At 42.5% G+C, this 23,043-nt stretch overlaps 1 protein-coding gene across 1 annotated transcript in view; it reads right to left on the reverse strand.

The window, feature by feature from the left end:
* The window catches only part of Slc1a3 (solute carrier family 1 member 3), a 79,633-nt gene extending 57,230 nt beyond the window's left edge, over positions 1-22,403 (reverse strand). The window contains exons 1-3 of the mRNA XM_040757600.1: positions 22,229-22,403; positions 20,512-20,792; positions 489-626 (exon numbers count right to left, since the gene is read on the reverse strand). Coding sequence (XP_040613534.1) covers positions 489-626; positions 20,512-20,692 — 319 coding nt within the window. The 5' untranslated portion in view covers positions 20,693-20,792; positions 22,229-22,403. The remainder of the gene's footprint in view (positions 1-488; positions 627-20,511; positions 20,793-22,228) is intronic.
* Positions 22,404-23,043: the final 640 nt, after the last annotated feature.

Consider the following 23,043-nt stretch of genomic DNA (forward strand, 5'->3'; position numbering starts at 1 on the left):
GATGAGGCTTCCAAGAAGGCTCCCGCTCATGTCCTGGTGGCTCTGAGAACAAGCATTCTTGCATCAATAGCTAATAGGCTGTCCAACCAGATGTTATCTGGGTGGGATAAGAGGGTGAGAAAACAGACCTGTTGTACGCTGTTGTCAACTACATCGCTGTGGGCAGAGAAGGCGGGTTGTGTGGTGTTTAGCAGGGTACCTCATTCACTGGGAGGCAGACCAGGTTACGTGGCTGTTTAAATCCATTTCTTCTTGTGATTGGTAAAAATACGAGAGTCATAATCATTCATGCATTACTAAAAGCCCTTCTTTCCATCGTTTCGAAGGGACTTAGGGTTTTTTTGTTGTTTTGTTTTTTTTCTAGAACAGAGAGCATGCATCCAGCAGAAACCTAAAGCATTGGCTTTTCTAAGCATTCTTTTGCAATAAGCACATTAAAACAAAAACAAAACCAAAACCACACAGCAAATCCTGTGCACGGCAAGTACCTGTGACAAGACTGGAGATGATAAGGGGTAAGACCAACATCTGCAGCATCCGCATCAGGAGCTCCCCAGGGAAAGAGAAGTACTTGACTTCCCGGTAGCTCATTTTGTATGGTCGGAGGGCAAATCCAAGGATTGTACCTGAAAGGAGGGGAAAAAAAGAAAAGAAAGAAAGAGAAAGGAAAATTGAGTCTTTTAAGACTAAGGCAATAGTCTCTAGACAATTGGCAAGTATCTGGCTGGTGGCTACTCAAGTCTGACAAGAATAATTTATTTAAGTAGCAAATATTTATACAGTGCTTAGGAGCAAGGGATGTATCTGTCTTTGTAGTTATTATGTAGAAGGGTTTGTTGAGTCCAGGCCTTTAAGTAGTGTATGCAGAAAAAGCATTTCTGGGCTGAGGAAATGAAAAATGTCTTTGTCTAACTCAAACGCAGGAACTGGTTTTGACACGACTTGATTGATGTAGGAATGAAGACTAGGGTATAATCGGCAGGCAAATCAAACAGTCCTGAGCAAGGTGATAGGGAGAGAAAAGACCCTGTGAGAAAGTTCCACGAGGACGGGTGGTACAGTTGCTAGCAGAACCACTTATAAAACACAGTTAAACTTTCCAATTCCAAAAGACCCTGGCGCTCTCCTTGTTCAGCTGTGTCACTGTCTCCCTGTCTGCACATTCTCTCTCTCTCTGCTACATGGTCTTGACAATGTCTTGGCAACTATATTATACAGACTTGCTATTTGCTGGCAATAGAAGACTTCAAAATGAGAAAAAAAAATCCTGAAGATTTCCTGTTGAAAACTCTGTAAGGAGTGGGTATGAAGAAAAGACAAAAGCTCTCTCTTTAGCTTTCCTTCTGGTCTTGAAATTTTACAACATTCTTTTAGAATAATAAATTTGTAAATAAGCTAGATGATGCGTGACACCCACTGACATTCAGAAATTAATACAACTATCAAATACATTTACTCCCTCCAGCTTACTTTCTTTGCCCAAGAAAAATCTAGTCATTCCAGTATTGTAAACACTTTCAAATACTTGCCTTGCATTGCAATTTCACATTTTGAAAAGACCGAGTATATTACAGAGAAAATTAAATACCCAATATTGAGGTAACTAGAAGCCAGAGGTCAGGGTAGGAATGGGGAGGGTGAATCCAAGGTTTTCATAGGAAGGCAAGATGTCCTTACAGAAACTACACTTGCCCAATTTCTTATGAAATTGCTTCTCTGCCTTATGAAATGGAACACAAAGTTCACTTCAATCACCACCGAAACTCCAATTTCAGTTCTTGGGTCTCAGCAACCATGGCTACCAACTCTCCAACCTTAGACTGTGTAATAAAAGGCACCTCGATGTAAGTGACTAGAAAATCCAGTTGACCCAGGTCTCAGGTATTCAGGAAAATACTTTACAGTTTGCTGAAATGTAAGAGTAATAGGCAAGAGAGAAAATCCCGATTTGGGAAATGCCTAGGGCTGGGAGGAAAAGCACATGCATTGTCTCTATAGCTTAAATAAAAAAGGAAATCATTGATGCTCCCTGAGCTCTTACAACAACTTAAATTAAGGGAAGTCATGGATGTTCCCTAAGCTCTTACTACATGTCAGGCATTGTTTTACTCCTGCTAGCAATTTAATCCTCACAACAACTCCAGGATGCAGATGCCACTTCAGCAAGGTAGAGAAACTTGATCCCAACGAATGTAAAATTTGTCCAAACTCAAGTATATTCTGGTGGCAGAGAGCTAGGATTTAAGCTCAGACCATTTCTACTCAGATCTTATATCCAACCCCCCGCCCCCATCTCTAACCTCTCCTGGCAAACACTGTTAGTGGTTCATAACGTTTCTAGAATGTTCTGGTACATAATTTCATATATGGGCAGTGTGCACCTGACAAAGCCCCTTCGTTCTATCAAATTTATATTGAACAGTGCACAAGAAGGACAATCAGGGAGGCATCATCTCAGGAGGTGGCGATGCTCTGTGACTTTTTACAGTTAACAAACTGGTCCCGTTGGGCAGTGCAGCCCAGACATCTCTCCTCTAGAGTGTGCCTCAGTCTCTCTGTGGGCTAGCATACAGACCAATGGGTTCAGCTTGGCACTTTCACGCATATTATCATTTCCCTCACTACCTGCACTGGGTCCCTGGCCCTGCTCTGGCCAGTTTCCTGTTTCCCAGAGATGTCACCACCTTAAGGTTTCTTATATATGTAGTCCATTTCCCTCTCCTCTGGGGTCCCTTCCCTTAAGATCTGTCTCTTCCTTCCCTCTTCCTTTTAGTTTCATGACTTGTGGAGTCACACTATAAACACACACACACACACACCACAATACATATCACACACACTACACACACATACACACCACACACCACACACACCACACACACCATACACACACCACACATACATATCACACACCCACTACACACACATACACACCACACACACCACACACACCATACACACACCACACATACATATCTCACACACACACTACACACACATACACACCACACACACCACACACACACCACACACACCACACACACCTCAGTTTCATGTGTAAGAGAAAAACATGGAATTTGTCTTTCTGAATCTGACTTATTGCACTCAACATAATTTAATTTCATTCCATTTCCCTAAAATATAGTTTTATTTTTCTTTACAGATGAATATAATCCATTGCATATATGTACTATATTGTCTTCATTCTTCTGTTGTTGATGGACATCTAGGCTGGTTCCAATTCCTGGCTATTGTGACTAGCACAGCAATAAATATGGGTGTACAATCGTCTTGGAAAGATGCCCTCCTCTGGTGCTGGTGATGGACCTAGGGCCTCATGTATGCTAGGTATGCACTATGAACGACAGCCCTAGTCCTGTAATCTGCACCCAAAAGCTCTTCATTGTGGTGGGAAGAGCAGGCACAAAGCAGCATTCATTTGCAAGGTTCAGGTTCAGGACCGGCCCTAGAAGAGTGAGGGTGTTTAGGGTGGAAGCAGATGGCAGCTACCCTGTGAATCAGTTTTGTCCTGGATTATATTTTGGTGTGTTTACTGTCCCTTCTTTGCCAAGTGAGTCATTTGTACTCTTGGGAAAGCGAAACTTGTATTCAGAAAGGGGGATTATTTATTGAGTCCTTATTATGTGTTAATGGCTTAGTCCTCATCATAATTTTATTAGGTAGATACTATCATATCAATTTTAAAAATTAATAAGCTGCTGCTAAGGAAGCAGTAACTTTCCCAAGCTTAAAAAGCTGGTAAGTGGCTAAACTAAAAGGCTCCAGACATAAGCCATACTTTTCCTACTATATGTGGGTAAGTGTCTATCCAATACAGATACATCTTTGTAGCCTGCGCCTGGAGTAGTTTGCAGGCAAACAGTCCCTGGGTTCTCAGACTTTTTAAATGTCATGTTGCTCACAGCCTTCAGTAATGCTGGACAGCCCAGGGTGCCACAGGGGTGCCTGGCACATCTTGGAACCCCTGCAAATCTCCTCACCTGTTTTGTCTTTTTTTTTAGACCATTGTTGCTTATATAGCTCAGACTGATCTGGAACTAACTATGTAGCCTAGGCTGGCCTTGAAGTTGTGATACTCCTGTCTCAGCCTCCTAAGTACTGAGATCACAGGCATGTGCCACCATGTTGACCATATCAAATCTTCCTCTTAAGTAATGGTCTAATTAACTACATGATTTTATTAAATAAAATAGCCTGTCTTCCCCCCTTTCCATTGTACACTTTTTAATCACTGTGAAGCATCAAAGATGGGAGGGACATGAAGAATAAAATGTGTCAGAGTTCACAGTTTCCTTCTTTTCTTCCTTCCTTCCTTCCTTCCTTCCTTTTTATTCAATCCCCACCCCTTGTATTGAAGATAGATTATTTTCTCATCTATCCTGGTTACAGTTTCTCTTCTCTCTCCTCTTCCCACCTTCCCTCCCCTCCAGACACACTCCCTTTTTGTCTCTCATTAGAAAAGAACACGCTTAGGGAGTCCAGCAGATGGCGGCTCATACCTGTAATCCCAGCACTTGGGAGGCAGAGGCAGGTGGATCTCTGTGAGGTCAAGGCCAGCTTGATCTACTGAGTGAATTCCAGGACTGTCAGGGCAACACAGAGAAACCTTGTCTCAAAAAAAAAAAAAAAGGGAGGGAAGAAGGGAGGGAGGGAGGAAGGGAAGGGAGGAAGGGAGGGAGGGAGGGAGGAAGGGAGGGAGGGAGAGGCCTCTAAGAGATAATAACCAAATAAAGCAATAACATATAATAAAATAAAACAAAAACCATCACATCCAGGTTGGACAAGGCAGCCCAAAAGAAGGAAAAGAGCCCCAAGAGCAGGCACAAAAACCAGAGACTGGCTTATTCACCTACTCTGAGTCCCATAAAAACACTAAGCTGAAAGCTATAACAAATACACAGAGGACATAAGGCAGACTGTAGTAGGCCTTGTGTTTGCTGCTTCAGTCTCTGAGCTCATATGAGCCTTGCTCAGTTGTTCTCCATGTCCTCCACGCCCTCAGGCTCTTACATCTTTCAGAGCTCACAGTCTTAATAAAAGCCATCATCTCTGGGCAAAAGGTGGGTGACGAGGCCTCACAAGCGTGTTGCTTCAGATACTGTTGAGGTCGGAACTATTATACACATCTCAAAGAACAAGAGCCACTGAGAAGGCAGGTCAAGTCCCAACACCACACAGCTGGTGAACAGTGCAGCTTCGATGGAATTAGACAGGGTCAGTTCCTAAGGCCCTCTGTGACGAGGTGAAGGCGCCATGGCACCCAGGCTGTCCAATGCACAGCTTTGTCCTCTTACTGTCTGTTTTGCCCTTGGCCTCGAAGAGTCATGCTACTGATTTAAGGAGTCAAAGTTATCACATCATGCTCGACCAGCTTTTTGTCTCTTTCAAGGCACAGCACTAACAGATTGAGACTGTTTAAGCTAACTAATTCTGGCACTTAAGTGGGAAAAAAAGTGCTGTCAGTTTTACCTAAGAAAGATTTCACCCTACACTCCGATGTTGAGTGAGCAAACAAAAGACATTTTTCTTCAGTTTTCTGCTCCAAGCCAGTAGTAGGTTGCCTAGCTATTGGCACCAAATCAAGAAGAAATGCTCTAAATGGGAGAGCTGCCCTCCCCTTTTGTGAGCAGTTAAGTTTTTCTGTTTTTTCATTACTTTTACCCCAGCAATGAAAACAAACAAATAAAACAAAACCCAATCAAACAAAAAAACCTTCTCTGAAACCCAGTGTGCCACAGACTTCAGAGAGCCCACCAGTGAAGGGCAGCTAGATGAGGTCTTCAGACAAGCCCTGACAAGATGGCTTCCTTTTGGTCCAGCAGCTGAGAAGCTGACCTCCATCCGTGGATGCTTTAGACACTGCCTGATGACCCCAGAGCCAACACAAAGCCTTATGGTGGCCACCAGAATGTCAGTGCAAAAAGACAGATCTTTATTGTTGATTCCTCTGCAAAAATGACCACAAAGATCAGAATAACTCTGTTAGAGCCAAAGCATATTTAGCCAAATTTGTAGCTTGGTGACATATAAACTTGGGTGTCATGAGGCTCATGCTCAGTCCACAATCTTCCAGAATTCTTGATTAAGTATTTTTAAAAGAAGTCTAGAATCTGGGAAGTGTTCTACCTGAGATGTTTAAGGTGGTGAAAATTCTGTGTGGTTGGATCCTAAGAACACTGGTGCATTTTTGCTCAAAGACAGGCTCTCACTTAGGAAATGCCCAAGTAGGGATTCCAGCAGGCTTTCTGTGTTTCCCTGCAGACTGTACATACACATTTCTTCAAAAGACTGATGTCATCTCACTTTCTAAACCAAGACAAAAATGGGCTTGATTTTTAAGGCTCAATATGCACAACAAGTTAAAGTCATTAAGAATTTGCTAATATGTCTGCCAGGCGGTGTTGGTATATGCCTTTAATCTCAGCACTCAGGAGGTAAAGGCAGGCGGATCTCTGTGAGTTCAAGACTAGCCTGATTTACAAGAGCTAGTTCCAGGATAGCCTCCAAAGCCACAGAGAAACCCTGTCTCAAAATACAAAAAACAAAAAACAGCAACAAAAAATGAACTTGCTGATATGTCAACTGTCAAAATCATGGAAAACTTGAAAATGACAAAAAAATAAGAGTGAGCTGGTAGGACACAATTGAAGTTAGATGTTAGCTTCTGGTGAATGTCAGTGTTTGGAATAGGAACATTTTGCTAAAGTTCTCTTTTACCCATAAACTCTTGCAATGAATGGATTGGCAGACTAAAGTCTTCTCATGTCGATCCTCACAATGCAATACGCTCCAAGGCAAGGAGCTAGAGAGGACAGGTGAGCTAGAAGGCACAAAGGAACTCTGCTTTGCTGTGTTCTGTTGCTTAGAAACAGGTCTCAAGCCTGAGGCAGTTATACATGGATGTAAGGCAGAAATCTATAGGCCTCCTCCCAGCACTGTTTCTAGTGTGTAGGAACACTCACTGAAAATGCTTTACAGATGGTGATACTCTAGTGATGGTGAGTGAATGATGCTGGGATGCTAGGCCCAGCCCTTCCTCCTATTCTTTGATTATAGTGTGTGTATACACACTCGCATACATACATATATACATACATACATACATATTTACATACATACATACAAATGAAGGCTTCAGATATGAGCACTCCTCTTCTCCTGGATTGCTATAGTAAGTAGCCTTCTAACAGGTTTTCCTGCTACTACTTAGCCTCCCTAGCAACTTGATGTCCAAAGGGACTCCTCTAACATCTAAAGTAGGATGTCACAGATACCTCTTTCTAGTGGCATCAGACCGTGTTGTGGATAACTCTGCAGAGTCAGGCAGCTTCCCCCTGCTCCACCTCCCTTGATTCTGCTTTCACTTTTGCCCCTCGTTGCCCTCCCATCACTTTGGATTAATCCTAACATACAGTCTTGATGAAGAGGTTTAGAAAGAAGGAAAATTACGGGGATATGGGAAGGGAGAAGATTCCCCTACCCTGGAGTTTGGCTGAAGCCTCCAGGAATCAAGCTAAGAAGCAAGAATCCAGCAGATCTTGCATTTAATTAAGTCCCTTCTCCCTTTCCTAGGTTATAAATCTATAATCTAGTTATCTCACTAGAAATTCCATTTCCAAAGACATGTCTTGAACCTCCTGTGCAAATCTAGTGGCTCCTGGCCACTAGAATCTATCAGATTATAATTCCAACCAAAACAGCTCTGGAGTCACCCTATAATCCCACCCACCAAACAGAGAAGGAAAAAGTTCTTAGCAACCCTTTGAGGTATGTCTTGAAAGCCACTAAAACAGAATATATGGCTAATGCTAAAACGTGTGACGAACCAGCCTGCCTCCCTTGTAGGCTTAAAAGCCATCATATAGTAAAGACAATCTAGGTTCATTCCTCTTTAAGATTAAACCTCTGTTTTTCAAGGATTGGGCTACGCCCTGCCTGTAACCTTAACTACAAATGGTTCTGTACTGCCTGTTCCAGGAATGACAATCATGTTTTTATTTCAAAATGGTGTTTATAACCACCTTGCAACTTTACCTTTATTTCAAAAGGCTCTTTGGCCACTTATGACTACTTTGTTTTCCATACCATGTCTTTGCTTCAGGAGGGTTTAATTTGCAGACTTATGCTCTGTTCCTGTAACCCCGACTATTTTGCCCACCAAATCCCCCATTTGGAAACTGCCTACCCCTGATCTATAAAAACCATGTCTTCCTCACATCCAAATGCTGACCTCTTGAACCCTGCCTGTATACATGAATAAAAAAACTTGCCTCAATTAATTGCTTGCTTTAGTTAATCTGGCCATGATGATTTGGATTGGGATCTTTCTCCTAACATCATCGGGATTAACACCTGTAATGATGACTCTTCCTTAGGAAGTTCGTATTCACACTTGAGTATGTCTCATTTTTTCCCTGGACACTCCCACTTTGTGTTTATAAAAATACGTTAAAATGTCTTTAATAAGCTGCAACTCTTCTTTGAGAAGCTTGCCCTATGTTATAGTGTGCTGTGTTCTTTCCCTGGAAACTCCAGCTCTGTTTCAGGCTGACTCATCCCCTCTCAGGTAGAAGCCCTGATCTTGGATTTAACCTGAGTTGAGGTACTCCAATATTAGGTGAACTCTACAGGCTCCTACTGGTGACAGTGCGGACATGTGCCTCCATCCCCCTGATGTTGACACTCACTGGGGTCCACCATCTCCTAATCCACTTTTCCCAGATAGATTAGGGCTGTATTTCCTTTAAGGATACTCTGCTTCTGAAATCTACAGGGCTTATCATTTCACCTTGATGGAGACTGGGTGTGGAAGAATAAGCCGTTTGTGTTGCAGTAAGCAATGCTACAAAATAAGCTTCCAAACTGTTTCCCTAGAAGTCTTCAAATCATGCAGTCTCACCAGAGTTCTTTTTTTTTACCTACAAAATCAGGGAGGGTAGGTAGATTGGAACAGGTGGTATCTAAGATCCCTTTGATCTTTAAGATTTTCAGCTAGATGTTTAAAAGAATCATGCAAGTCCAAACGTCTTTCTCTTTAACTCAGCCAATTTCTTATAACGAACTCCGGGTTCTTTCATAGTGCATGCATGTTTCAATTTCATTACTACATTATTCATTATTCTACATGTACAGGTAGGTATTTTGCCTGCATGTTTGTCTATGTACCAGTTGAGTGTCTGGTGCCCATGGAGGGCAGGAGACGGCATTAGATTTCCTGGGACAAGAGGTATAGATGAACTGCCTGTGGATGCTGGGAACTGAACCCAGGTCCTCTTGAAGAGCAGTCAGCGCTCTAACCACTGAGCCATCTCTCTAGTCAGTCCCTTATTATAGTTTTTATGGTAAGAATGCAATAAATAATTACTTGAGCTGTTAAATAAGTATTTCTTTTCTTTCTTCTTTGTTTTTTGAGACAGGATTTCTCTGTATTGCTCTGTAGACCAGGCAGGCTGGCCTCGAACTCACAGAGATCTACCTGCCTTTGCCTCCCGAGTGCTGGGATTAAAGGAGTGTGCCACCACCACCTGGTTCAAATAAGTATTTCTATCTCAGGGTTTGTCTCTCAATTTGGAGAAGTCTTAGGTCAAGCTCAAGCCAATCTGGTGAATCTGGTGGACATAAGGTTCCATTAGCTTGTTTTGACAAACAGGTCAAGGGAGGGCATAAAGGTGAATTTACCTGGCCAAGACTTCTGCTGGGCCCTTGTTCCTGGTCTTTTGTTTCAATTCAAACTTCTAGGCATTGCCTGCTAAGAAGCTTCTCTGTTTTGGAGGGAACCTCTAAGCCCTCCCCCACATCCTCCAGAGATTAGGACCTGGCCTGGGTCACTCTTTTGTCCTGATGCTGAGGTGGGAAATTCCTATTGCTGAGGTGGAAATACCTGTTCTGGCCTTGCTCCACCATTAGTGCTATAGGAACCAGCTCAGGGTGACTGGTGGATGAGCAGGGCGCACACACAAGTATGCATCGCAGCTGAGAGCATTTGTGAACCCTTTCAGTTCTGAGAAAAGCCAAGGGAGCTCTCTTCCTAAAGCATACTAACGACACTATGTGAGGTTAGGGGTGCAGCTCTCTGTGAATGGAAGCACATGCTTACTCTGGGTTCAAGTCCCAGCACCCTGCCCTCCACAGCTGGTGTGAAATGAAAATTTAATTCACAAATAATCAGCAGGGCCCTTTACATGTCCAACATATTGTTAAAAAAACAAAACAAAACTGATTTTTACTCTAAAAAGCACAGCCAATATCATTAGAGTTTGTTGACTTCCTTCCTTGAAAAAGGTATCAATATGAGTGAAAAGAAACTCAAAATGAGATACAGGTAAAAATTTCCAGTTCCCTACTGTGCCTACTGCCCCTGTGTTCTGGGCTGCTTCTACCCACTTCTGTTCCTTCAGAGCCTCTGCACACTCATGTACATGTCTCTGTTTAATACAAACGCTATAGCTTATTCCTGTTTCTAGGTTTTATCTTCTTCTCTGACATCCATTGAGACCCTCTAATACTAGATCCTCTGGCTACTGACACAAGGATTCTGAGAGTTTGTTCATAGGCCGGATGCCCCATCTAAGGGTCAGGATTATCCCAGCTGCCGTTTCTAAAGTGCTTGTTACTCAATGCATCACCTTTTGAACTTCTGTTAAACTGAAGGAAAGGTTTGAGGCAGAAAGATTAATAACCGAAACGTTGCTCCATTCCTTTTGGTTTGATGTGAGGGTTGTAGATGGTAAGGGATAAGAAAATCATTAAACGTTGAATGAGTCTTATAAATGAAAGCTTTGGGCATTCCATCTGAGGCAAATCCAAATTTTGAAAGGAGACAGAATACCTGAATTTGCTTAGTTCTAGCCCCCAAATTCTTTATATTGTCTTTATGTAGGTTTCTTTAGTTTCATTAATTTGTCTGGCCAGAAGGCCCACATCCTGAAGTTCATTCACCCTTCTTAAATCTTGCAGTGATAGCAGCAAAACAAAAACAAACCCACAGCTCAGAGAAGCAAGTTGCTGTAAGTTTTATGGTACAGAAATTATACAGACTCATCAAACTCCTTCAGACTCAGCAAGTTCGTGTCTAAGGGTATAGTCCACAGGTCTATTTTACCAGCATAAAATAATAATGCAGTATTTACCCAATACAGTATTATCCATCAAATTGTTTTTACAAAGCTTAAAACAAATCCAATGTCCATCGACTAAGGACGCTTAAAGAAATTATGGTACCCATATATACTGTAACTCAGAAAGAATGAGGAACTTCTATGTGTCATTAAGGAATACCATCCAATATAAAGGGGAAAATAGAAAAGCAGAAAGCAGAATTTTTATACCATGCTATTATTAGTATACAAAAGGAAAAAAAAACACCCAATAATTATAAAAAGATTAAGTATATCCTTTTTCCCCTGGTTTTTTTGAGACAGGGTTTCTCTGTGACTTTGGAGTCTGTCCTAGAACTAGCTCTTGTAGACCAGGCTGGTCTCAAACTCACAGAGATCCGCCTGCCTCTGCCTCCCTAGTGCTGGAATTAAGAGCATGTGCCACCACCGCCCGGCTATACCCTTATTTTTTTATATTTACTGAATTACTCTAAAGACATAGGAGAAATGGCTAAACCAGGAAGACTCTCAACTTTAAAAACAATTATTGATTTGTTTCTACATTACCCCTTTTGTCTTGTCTAAGAAGTTGCTTTTTCATTCTGAGTTGGTTTCTCCTGAGTTAAGCTTTAAATTGCCTCAATAAAGACTTTCCTTAGTTTGAACAGTAGAGAGAAAGGCTCTAGTTGGTATTTGGTACACTGACCACTCTGACCACAGCTCTATTTTTCCAGAGGTCAGGGAATGAATCTAGAACAACTCTGAACTTAGTCGTTGTGGTTGGCTCACTGCTGCTTCAATCACTTAGCGCTTAGGATAGAGGCACCATACACGCCAACTTAAATTACGTCACCCAGCAAAGGTGGGATGCTCCCCCACCACCCATCGACTTGTGGAAAGCATTGTAGTGGTGGAACTGACAACATATTAGGAGTTTTACTGAATGAAATAGTAGTTTTCTGACAGTATTATCTCATCTCCCTTAAAGTTAAAGTGAAAAATCAAGAAAGCCAATCTGAATCAACAACAGCAAAAACTGGCAACTTAGATCACAGGCCATCTCTTAAAAGACTCATGTCTTAATGCCTTTACTTTCGCATTCATCAACAAGAACAAAGGCAATGTTGGTCACAGGCCATCTCTAAATAAACTGCTAAGTCTTGATGCTTTCACACTCATCAATAAGCTTGTCAAACACCGGATCCCTGGAGTCTGTCCTTCTTATTGCAATGATGGACATAAGGAATGCAATGTGAACAACATGGGCCACCCTTTCAGAGTGAGAAGGGTGAGAACCCTGAATCTTTACCCTCATTAGGGATAATTGCGCCTCCTCTTACAAGGATCTCTCTCGCTAACAAAGCTCTGTCTTTAGTTGGTGGCCTGGAGGCCTAAGGAGAACCTAAGAAGTCTCTTGGGGAGAGGAAGAATGGGGAGGCTTCTCTGGAGGCAAGAACTCAGCCTTGAAATTCAAAACTCAATTGTACTTTTCAATCTGCTGCTTCTAATTTTACTTTTGGATCTTTGATATAGTACCCAAGGAAAAGAGGGAGTGCCTTCCCCTCCCCTCCTCAACCTATCTCTGGTGTATCTAAACCTCCCTATTTGGTGCTTTTACCCTTCTCTTTTTTATTTCAAAACTTCTTGAGTATCCCTCTTTTACTCTTTAGCATGTGAATAGTTCTTTAAGATATTGAACTTTTTCAGAACTGCAAGAACTAAAAATTAAGTTTTTACCGTATGTGGCTTTCTAGTATCAAATGGTTTCCATATATGAAAGGAAGGCATTTTTGCTATATAAATATATGGGATGACTCCACTTCCTTGACCTGCACAATTAAGTTTGAAGAGCACACCTTTTGATCGGGCATAGACATGTGACTACTCTTGGCTTAGAAAACAAGTTCTGGGCAATGTTGATAGCCCTAGACCTTGACATAAAATTCATAATTCTTAGACTTAATGAGTATAATGGCTAAACTTGGTGCCCTGAAATGCTTTGTGTGTTTCCTCATCTCCTGGCAATACTACAGCATCATAACTGCCAGACCAAATGCCTGCTGAATGATGACATCCCAGTGCTCTATAAATACAGGGTACTCTCACACCTGGAATGTACAACTTGGAAAAGATGGTGTTTAAACTCTGGTTTCCTCCCCTACACATGAGCTCTTTACAATCTTGTTTATATGAGTCCAAAACAAAGCCTTCCTATGCTCCATCGCTGATCCTTAATGGATGAGCATAGGTGACTTTTGCAGTATGCTTCCCCTATGTCCTTAAACTATGGATAGGAGACATCTATCATCAGACACATGGCCAGATACATGGTGGCCTTCCCAGAGTCATGAAGAGATAAGGCTTGTTTCATTGGAGAAACTGGCTCAAAGGAATAGGAGATCATCAGGCCCAGGACAAGGGTTCTGCTGTGGTCAATGCTGGCACGAAAATAAGCACTGTTCCATACATCCTACTAATTTAGAGACAGGTAAAGCATGCTTCAAATATTGTAGCATAAGTGTTAGAAGCAGACATTAATTCATACTTAAGTGTTGAGGAGAAATGAGGCCAAGAGATTGGCATCATTCACTCTCCAGGTGTGTGGAAAGCAGGGACTGTAACCAGGGCCTGAAGGTTCTTGGTGCTTCTCAGCTGCAGTCTAGAGATCTACAGAAAGGAACGAGATGGTGGGCGGGCTGACTGTGGCTTACATTACTACAGAGAACATGCACTTCATAAACTGTAACCTGCTGAAAATGGAAGACATTGTTATTGCAGGTAATTGTTCTGAACTATTTGATCACCCACTCAAAAGGCAAATTAGAAGTTGCTTGCTCAGTTTTCTCTATATCTGAATTAACAACAAGGGAAACAGAAAAGTAAAACCCAGAGATAATCTAAGAGCATCAAGTCTTCAACCTCTGCTTCAAAATAACCTTAACCTGACCAACTCTCTTGGGAAGCAGTAACATTTCTCTCGCCAGCTCTGCTCCTCTTGCCAGCCCCAACTCTGATGAGCACTAGACACAAAATACTGGAGAAAAGAAAGAGTGGTGAGTGTGTGACAGTTAGTTCTCCCGTAGGCCTCGAGCAGCATGAACAAAACCCAAACTCTTGAGTCTGGCACATTTATTAAAAACATTGTTCCCAGCAATGAGCTGCTCTCTGAGAGAATCACCTTCTGTCTGGTGCTCCCTCCATTGGGCAGTCTGTGCTCTAATAATGGCTGAGAATCTAGGGGTTCTCCCTGGTTCTGCTTGAGAGGCCATGGCGGGAAAGGTCAGATAGACTGTCACTCTCTGGCTTTCATAGCTGCCTCTAAAAGAATTTTACAACTATCGAGTCTCTCTCTTCTCTCTTGGCAATCTTCTCCAGCCAGGGAATCTGAACCACATCTCTTAAGCCTAAACCAAGTTAAGTATCTTCTCTTATCCCCATGTTTCGTTCTTCTAAAACCCTGGGTCTGGCTTTTCCAGCCCATGGGAACCACCAAATCAGTGCATTATATGGGTCTCTGCCATGGCATCAAGCAAGCAGAACACAGAGCTTTGCATTTCCTATGGATGCACTTTAATCAAGCCCACAGGGACATCATTTACGGTTTCACGGCTTGCATGAAGCCAAACTTAGTATAGAACCAGGCAGAGAGCTTTTATACATAAAGAAATGGAGGCTTAGACCCAGAAACTGGGCTATAGACCTAAGTTGTATGATTCCATAAGCCACAGCTCTGATCTCCATTATTCTACATGGGACCATCAGTGCAACGTTGGTGTCTTCCTGGAACACTTTGAGTACATGGGAGACATCGACAGGTTCTATGTGCAGCTGGCATGGCCCATGCCAACCCTGATAAACTTTCTGTTGTTCTGCTTCTGTGTGTGTGTGTGTGTGTGTGTGTGAGAGAGAGAGAGAGAGAGAGAGAGAGAGAGAGAGAGAGAGAGAGAGAGAGAGAGAAGCAGACAGAGACAGAGAGAGAGGGGGAGGGAGAGAAAGAGAGAGAGAGAGAGCAGACTCAGTCCTTCCTTTCAATCCCTGTGTTACTTCTCTAGGGCAAGGACTGTAAATCCATGGTTTCCTTTCTCCCTAGTCCTCAACCCCAAGGGCCTCTGATGAATGGCAGCATAGCTGCCTCTGGTAATGCCAGGGGAGGACTTGCCAGGGTTACCATTCCTCCCAGCTTTTTGAAGTTTTGTTCTCATCTTTTAGAAGTGTTGAAGAAACCGTGGCTCCTAAAACCTGCCTACTACTCTTTGGGTTCCTGTCGTCCAGTCTGTCTGGAGATGCCAACTGTCAGGGGCTTCGGGAAGCAAAGTGACATCATCATGGATATCAAACCATGCCCACTCCATGACTCAAGCAGGGGACCAGTGTGGTCTCACGTGTGGTCTCCTCAGTCCTCTAGCTGATAGTTAACCATACTAAATCCATGTGACTTAATCCTTTTGGCTAACGCAGCCAACTTGAGCAACACAAGTGTCTGAGGCACAGAGTACATGGAGACGGCGTTTCTGAACGATGACTACTTTCAGGCAGGAAGGACCAAGCTTATGTAAGATCTGCACTGCTCATTACTTACTCATAATCTAAAGTCATCCTTATCCTCCACAATGTGACAGGAAGAGCCTCCAAAAGTGATCCCTTCCACTGTGTAGTCCCAGTAGGTGCCTTCTGCCTCAGACTCAATGGGAGCCCAAGCGGCCTGACATTGGAACACACTCTGATTCTCCGATCGTTCTCCTGCATCCTAACCCTTGTATCCAACCACTAGGTCACATAAGAATAAGGTCACCACACTCATTCATTTAGTTCTCAAGTCTCATGAACAATCTAATGATCTCACTTTTTCCTTCTCATTTCTCACATGGAGAACTCAGGGCAGGTCTTTAGCTAATTGACAACAAAACAAGGATGAGCAATAAGAGTGTGTGTGTGTGTGTGTGTGTGTACACATGCGTGTGTGTGCACAAGCGTGTGATGGGCTCTCTGATTCTTGAATTCAAGTGATCCTTTGGCTCCAGCATCCTGAATTCTGTGACCCAGGTGTGTGTCACTATGTCCGCCCAGAATCTTCCTCAAGACGCATGGACACTGAGTGTCTGTGCTTTGGTTTCCTCATCTATAAAACACGTGTAATAAAGGTGCTTCCTCCCTGGGTTGGTGTGCCGTTTAAGCCAGGTTAATTCAGACGAGTGTGTGGCAATCAGCGTGGGAGGCTGCCATTGTTAGCTGAGTCTGACTGATGACAGCTCAGGACACTGAGCCTTGGAGAGATTAAATACTTTGTCTAGGATCACACAGACACAGAGTAACACAGCTACTGTAGGAATCCTACTACGTTCCTTATCAAAAGCTCAACCTCAGTTATTATCAATATGGTACATCTAGTGGTACCAGCAGACAAAGAGGGCAGCTACTGTAACAAACATGCATGTTATCTTGTTTTAAAGGTTCAAATTACAAACTTCTCTATTACAACCTTTGGCTCTTCTACATTCCTTTTTCATGTACTTTTCATCCATCTCTCCCAGATCTGGGAAACCCACTGCAAAGCATAGGACCAAACACACAACCTTCAATAATTGTTAAGTTGGGGAATGACATTGCATTTTTAAATATGTAATTTAACTTATTACTTTAATAGAGAGAAGGTATATGACATACAAAATTCAAACTATACAGAAACCTTTTTTTTTAAGACAGGGTTTCTTTGTGTAGCCTTGGCTGTCCTGGAACTTCCTCTGTAGACCAAGATGGCCTTGAACTCACAGAGTGCTGGGATTAAAGGTATGCACCACCACCTCCTGTCCAAACTATATAGGAACTTGATCACAGAGAGTAATATCCCTCCCCCAAACCCCCAGACTTCCATCTCCTGTTCCAAGACACATCCCCAGCATCCACTTTCTTGAGATGTTATTGAATTACACAGAAGTTTTGTCTACTTAAGTTTATTGCCAAAAGCAGTTAGAGAATGGGAGGTAATGATTTGTAAAAATGTAGTCAATCTATTCTTTTCTGAGAAATCAATTTCATTCAAACTCAGGTAAAGGCTATACTGATATCGACTTACTGTGTGTGTGTGTGTGTGTGTGTGTGTGTGTGTGTGTGTGTGGTGTGTCCATCCACAGCAAGACCAACAGTGAGTAAAGATGCTATATGTGTGAGATCCATGAGGCAAAAGTGCTGTGTTGATCCAGGTATTGCTATCTATGATCAGGTTCTCATCCCTTGCAGTTGATCTCATGACCCGTTATTCCTGGTTATTTTGCTGTGAAACTAAATTCCCTTGACTCGGTCACAGTTTGTGTCTTCAATAAGACACAGAACTTTCCCTTTCTTTTAGCAAGATGCAAGGTCACTCTAACATAATTAACAACAGTTGGGAATGAAGGAGAGCTTTTTAAAGGAAGGGAAACAGCCACCCTTCTTCATAGTGTGCTCTTTTTGTCAAATGTCTGCAGTAGCCCAGGAAAACGCACATTGTCTAAAGCTTTCCCCACAAACTCTTCCAAACTGACTTGGAGCTTGCTGCTGTCTTCTACCACACTGCCAGCTTCCCCCAGTTATATGAGGTTTTGTCATAGCACAGTACGTTCCCACCTTGCCACTGCTTAGAAATGGCACCAAACTGTAAGCGCTCATACTTGTGGAGGACACGGTGATGAAGTAAGTATAGTTCTCTGCTTATTCTGGGGTCATGGATTCGCATGTCTCTATCCTTAGTCCACAGTACTTCATCTAGTTTTTATTTTCACCCTAAATGCATATTCACCTTATTGAAAAAGACAAAACAAAATGGATTGGATAAAGTTTTAAGCAACTTTGCCTGAGCATTATCAGTACTCAGGCAAATTAAAACCTATGTTTCTCTGATTTGGGGGAAATTACTTTTTTTTCATTGCTACCATCTGTTTTGACTTCTTCCCCCATAAGAATAGATGTTCTGACATATTCCTTCTCCATTATTTTGCTTAGGGCTAATACAGACATGGACTCCAATGACAAGCGGAGCCCTTGTTTCGGCTGGGCACTCAGAGGAAGACATACCAAAAGATAACTGAAGGCTTCTTCCTTTCCTCCTAAATCTATTTGCTTATAAGCTGTCCGTTTTCTATTCAGGACCTTTGGTGTAAGCTTGGTGGTCCCTCTGACTGTCAATGAGCTCTTTTTGTGTTTCTTTGTCAGGGCCTTCTTACTGCTTCTAACTCCTCAGTTTCCACTAGTAACGCCAACCCTGAGGGCATCCAGCCAACTTATCTACTCCAGCTCCGCCAAGCCAGACTGCAGTTCTCACAGATCTGAGGAAAGGCCCCACTAGGAAGTGAGAGCCCTAGAGAAAACAGACCCTTAATTCCTGGCATTTCCTTCTTGTTAGGAGCCATGCTATTTCTCTGTATTTAGCAACTTCCTTTTCTATTATTCCGACTTCCAAGCTCATGCTCTACTCCTTTCTATTCCATTTAATGGAAGTATTTTTGTCATGCGGATTGAACTCTTGTTTAGAACGCCATTTTGAATAGTTCATTCTGTCTCTTTCCCAAACATACTGAGCTCCACACATCCATACATATTACAGTATTACATATCACATTACATTACAGTATTGCATATAGTATTGCAAAGCAAGTAGTTATTTGTCAATTGGTGTGAGGGATGAGACTTAATTGTAGAATTTTGACCATTTTTTATCAGATTGTAGAAATGATCATTTCCTTTTCCTTGAGTTTAACTGAATCAATCAGATGGCAGAGGGCTAATGCTGTATGGATGTTTCTAGCAGAGTCGCCACACTGGCCTCCACACCACGTGACATTTTCCTTCTCTGCACTTCTCAAACAAGCCAGTAGTCAGCAGGACAAGGCAAGACCGCTCTTCACTTAGGAGGGCAGTGTCTGGCACTAGACTGACTTCGCTTCTCTTCTCTGGCATAGTGACTTTGGGCAAGCTGCTTGGATGTCTGTAGTATCATAGCCACCGTCACAAGTGAGATCTGAGAGCACACGGAACCCTCCCAGAAGGCAACTGGACTTGTCTCATGTATATACTCTGAGTATTAGGCTGTCTCCTGGCTTGAGAACAACTGTGATTCGGAGCATGAAATGAGGCAAGAACATTACAGTTAGCACTGACTCCAGGACCAGGCCTCAGTGTTAAAATTCTTCTTCCTGGAATGAACTTAAACCTACTGAGGAAAGTCATTATTTCTCAGGCTCAATCAGGACATGCCACCTGGAGTATTTCTACAATGAACCAGAAACCCACTAATCAGCAACCAGTGGAAAGGGCCAGAGGCGCTAAGACGGAATTAATCTGAAGTTTATGACAAACTTTTCTCTCCGGCTGTATTTCTCTTTGTCATTCATAAGGTCAACTTTCTTGACAAAGTTATTTATATGGTAAACAAGTTTCTTAATTTTTATGAAGTCATTCATTCTTTAAAATTTATTAATTTCTTGGCTAATCACAAAGCAGCAATTAAAATTTTACATGAATGCCTTTTGATGGCAAATGGTTAGAAATTTATTTTAGGACTTAAGTGTATTGGTTTATATTGTTTCCAGCCTAAGGATGTCTACACTGGTTTGGTCAAAAATTCCAGATACTGTATTTAAAAGTAAAATTGTTGTTGTCTATAAGTAATAAACTAAAACTTCAAACAGCTTTAAACCAAGCAAACCGAAGTTTTATTAATACAGATTGCCGTCAACCATGCTAAATTAGTAAGGGACTGAAATATTTTTAAAAAGTGACGTAACTAGCTATGGCAGGCTCTATGAGGCAATGAATGAATGAAAGAGACCTGTGTTAACATTTTCCCGATTTATCTTCACAAGTCACTGAACGAGAGTGTACAAACACAGGGCAGACTTGACTTCCATTTTTAAGCACCAGACACTCAGCCTCAGGCCGGCACTAGCTAGGACTATAATTACTACTAGAGGTCCACAATTCATCTTCGGTACACTAATTGTATAAATCAGTTTCAAGTAAAAGTGACATTGTATAAGGATTATACTTTTCTGGTCATGTCTAGCCTGCTTAGATTTGTTTTTGTTAGTATCTAACTACTCATGCCTAATGATGCAATTACCACTCCTTTATCCTCAAGTGACTTGGGGAAAGCATTTATTTCTCTTATCCACACAATCAACAGATGCTCATAATTCTTATCAACAGATTCTTCCTGATTAGCATATGTGACTCCCGAAACACCCTGCTGGGTTTTCTTGTGGGGGAAGGGAGGGCAGGAAACGTCTTCAAATACAGAGATCCTGAACTATCAATTTGAATACCTACAATCAGTCTATCTGATAACACTCCCAGGCACTCAAAGGTCCCACAGAAACAGGACAAGGGCTTTTGTAATTTTGGTTTTGGTCAGATGACTCACCCACAATGACAGCAGCGACAGTGAGCAGCACAAAAGCATTCCGAAGCAGGTAACTCTTCACATCCTCCCTTGTGATACTCTGTACTTTCTTCTTGGCCAAAAGTGTGCGCTTGCGGACTCCTTGCTGGAATCTCTCCATTCTGCCGCCCGTCCTGGGCTCTTCCCCATTGCTTTTTGTCATGCTTTATCTTTCTAGGAATGCCGGCCAGGTCCTTGTACTTCAGTGTTTGTGGAATTGTCCCCAGACAGTGAAATCTCCTCTTCGGTGTTCGAGAATACAACTAGAACGGGACAGAAGGACACAGAGTTACTGCCTCCTGGGCTGAGAAATCAATGTTGGCTCATGCCACTGTGGGCACTGGGTAAATTGAACTAGAAATCCAGGACTGGAGAGCTACAATAGGTGCGAAGATGGACATACAATTAGAATAGATGATCAAAAAGTTACGTTCCAGTTTCCAGTTTGTTCTTTCCCCTCAATGAGTAAAGGTGTTCTTCAGAGTTGGACGTGATGGAGCACCAACATTCCCACTCTGTTCCTCAGAGCCTAGCCTTGCACAACTCAACTCAATAAATGCCCAGTTGAACTGAACACAAAGAAAATTTCACTAGATAACTCAGGTCTTGTATGTGTTTGAAGACATAACTATGTCAATAAAAAGAACTGAGGTAATTGGGATATTGACATATGACCACTGACATACATAGTGAAACTTTGGTTTTATTTATTAATTTCACTAAGAAAGAAACATGAACAGGTTAACTTGCAAATGTGGTCATAAAAAGAACACAAGTGCCCAGGGGAACAGTAGAAATGCATTTGAGCCTTTTACAGGGTAACTTTTTCCATGAAATAAGCGCATTGCCCTAGGCACATCTAAAAACTATCAGAAATCATAATTCATTTTCATTTTGTTCAGTAAGAGCATAACGCAACATCTGTGTTTATGGCAAACCTTCAAGTCACGTGAGTCTTCGTATTTTGAGAATTAGGATTTCTGGGACAGATGAAGAGAGAATCCAGTTTTCATTCCAAACATTACAGCGTGTGGTTTCTAGTTTCTTTACAGTGCTCTTAGGTTATTCAAATACAAACGGCTAAACCCATTTTCCCTGCTGAAAATCATGGGCTTCCCCCGGCTTCTGTGCAAGGTTCTTAATCCCTAGTCTTTGGCGATGATCAGTTTTGCCTGTGGACGTGTGTGCCTGGCAAAGCCAGAGCCAGCGTGTGCGTCTGTGGAGGAGGCAGTCGCAAGCCAGGAACTCGCAGGCTTTCGAGGGTGCAAAATAAAAGACTTAACAGTTTGACTTTGAAATAAAATTGCAGGTTGAGGCCATTGATAGTAAGACCTGCAATGTGTTTAAGACTTTACACTAGATTAAAAGCTTAGAGAGTGGGGAAGGGAGGGAGAGAGGAGAGCTCAGATTTTTTTAACTAACAGTTCTGATGTCCCTAAGCCGTCAGTTCCCCTTAAAATACACCATCTCAATCTTGATTTCACTTCTACATCTCGGACTTCCATTTACTCCTAGTCCACCTTGAATGACTGAATTTCAAATGAAGAGCGGACTGGGCTTGGCTAGTTAGCACACGCTGGAGGCACTCGGTCCTAACAGGACCTTACCTACCAACATGGCTAGCTTTACTCCGCCTCTGAGCAAACAGAAAAATGGGACACGAAACTGAGCCCCGCGGGATATAGGAGGCTGCGCTTACCTTTTCTGGTTCTGTGAAGGGTGGAAGGCACCCCAGGCAATGTCAAGGTGAATTCCCCAGCAGGTAGCTCGGAGTAACAGCTGAACGAGCAAGCGAGCCAGCGAGCGAACAAGCAGCGGGGCAGACTAGCCCTGACAACATGCATGTGCTCCGAAACCGCCACTTACTATCAGGCAACTTAAGAAAAGAGGCGGAGCCTGGGCTGGGGAAAGGGGGAGTGGGGAAATGAAAACAGCAGGGGGAGGAGGGAGAGTCCGAGCTCTCCGGAATATTGATTAATCTTGGCACACCAGAAGCATGCTCACTTGCTTTGTTTTGCTTCGCAGACCTCTTTCACGCTTTGTCAGTTCACTTTTATAAGAAATGCAAAAACCAGGACCTGGAAAAATCGAAAACTAAAGCACACGCACACTTGGACGGTGGAAGTCCCGATTAGGAACGTTTGGAAGACTTCTCCAAGACCATATTTAATTACCTCGCTTTATTTCAGGTTTCCTCCCCTTCAGGAGACGTCAGAGGGTGTTCTTTTGCCTGCTCATACAACTGTTGTGTGCCCCCTACCCCTAGCACTGGGGACGTTTCTTGGAAGGATCCTGAATACAATTAAGTATAGAGAGGAGAATGCTTACTGACGCCCTCACAACTTGTATAAAATTACTCAAAACACAAGGTGAGACATGCCCCTGTTATAGCAGTTTTTAAAACTCCAATATAACAGATCTAATTGAGCTTGGCTGCCTGCTCCCCAGCAGACAGAAAGGTAAGAAACACAAAAGTACCAGGATTGCTGCCAAACTATAAAGTCAATAGCGTTT

This window comes from Mesocricetus auratus, unplaced genomic scaffold (genome assembly GCF_017639785.1).
Source record: "Mesocricetus auratus isolate SY011 unplaced genomic scaffold, BCM_Maur_2.0 Super-Scaffold_100015, whole genome shotgun sequence".
Classification (NCBI taxonomy): Eukaryota; Metazoa; Chordata; class Mammalia; order Rodentia; family Cricetidae; genus Mesocricetus; species Mesocricetus auratus.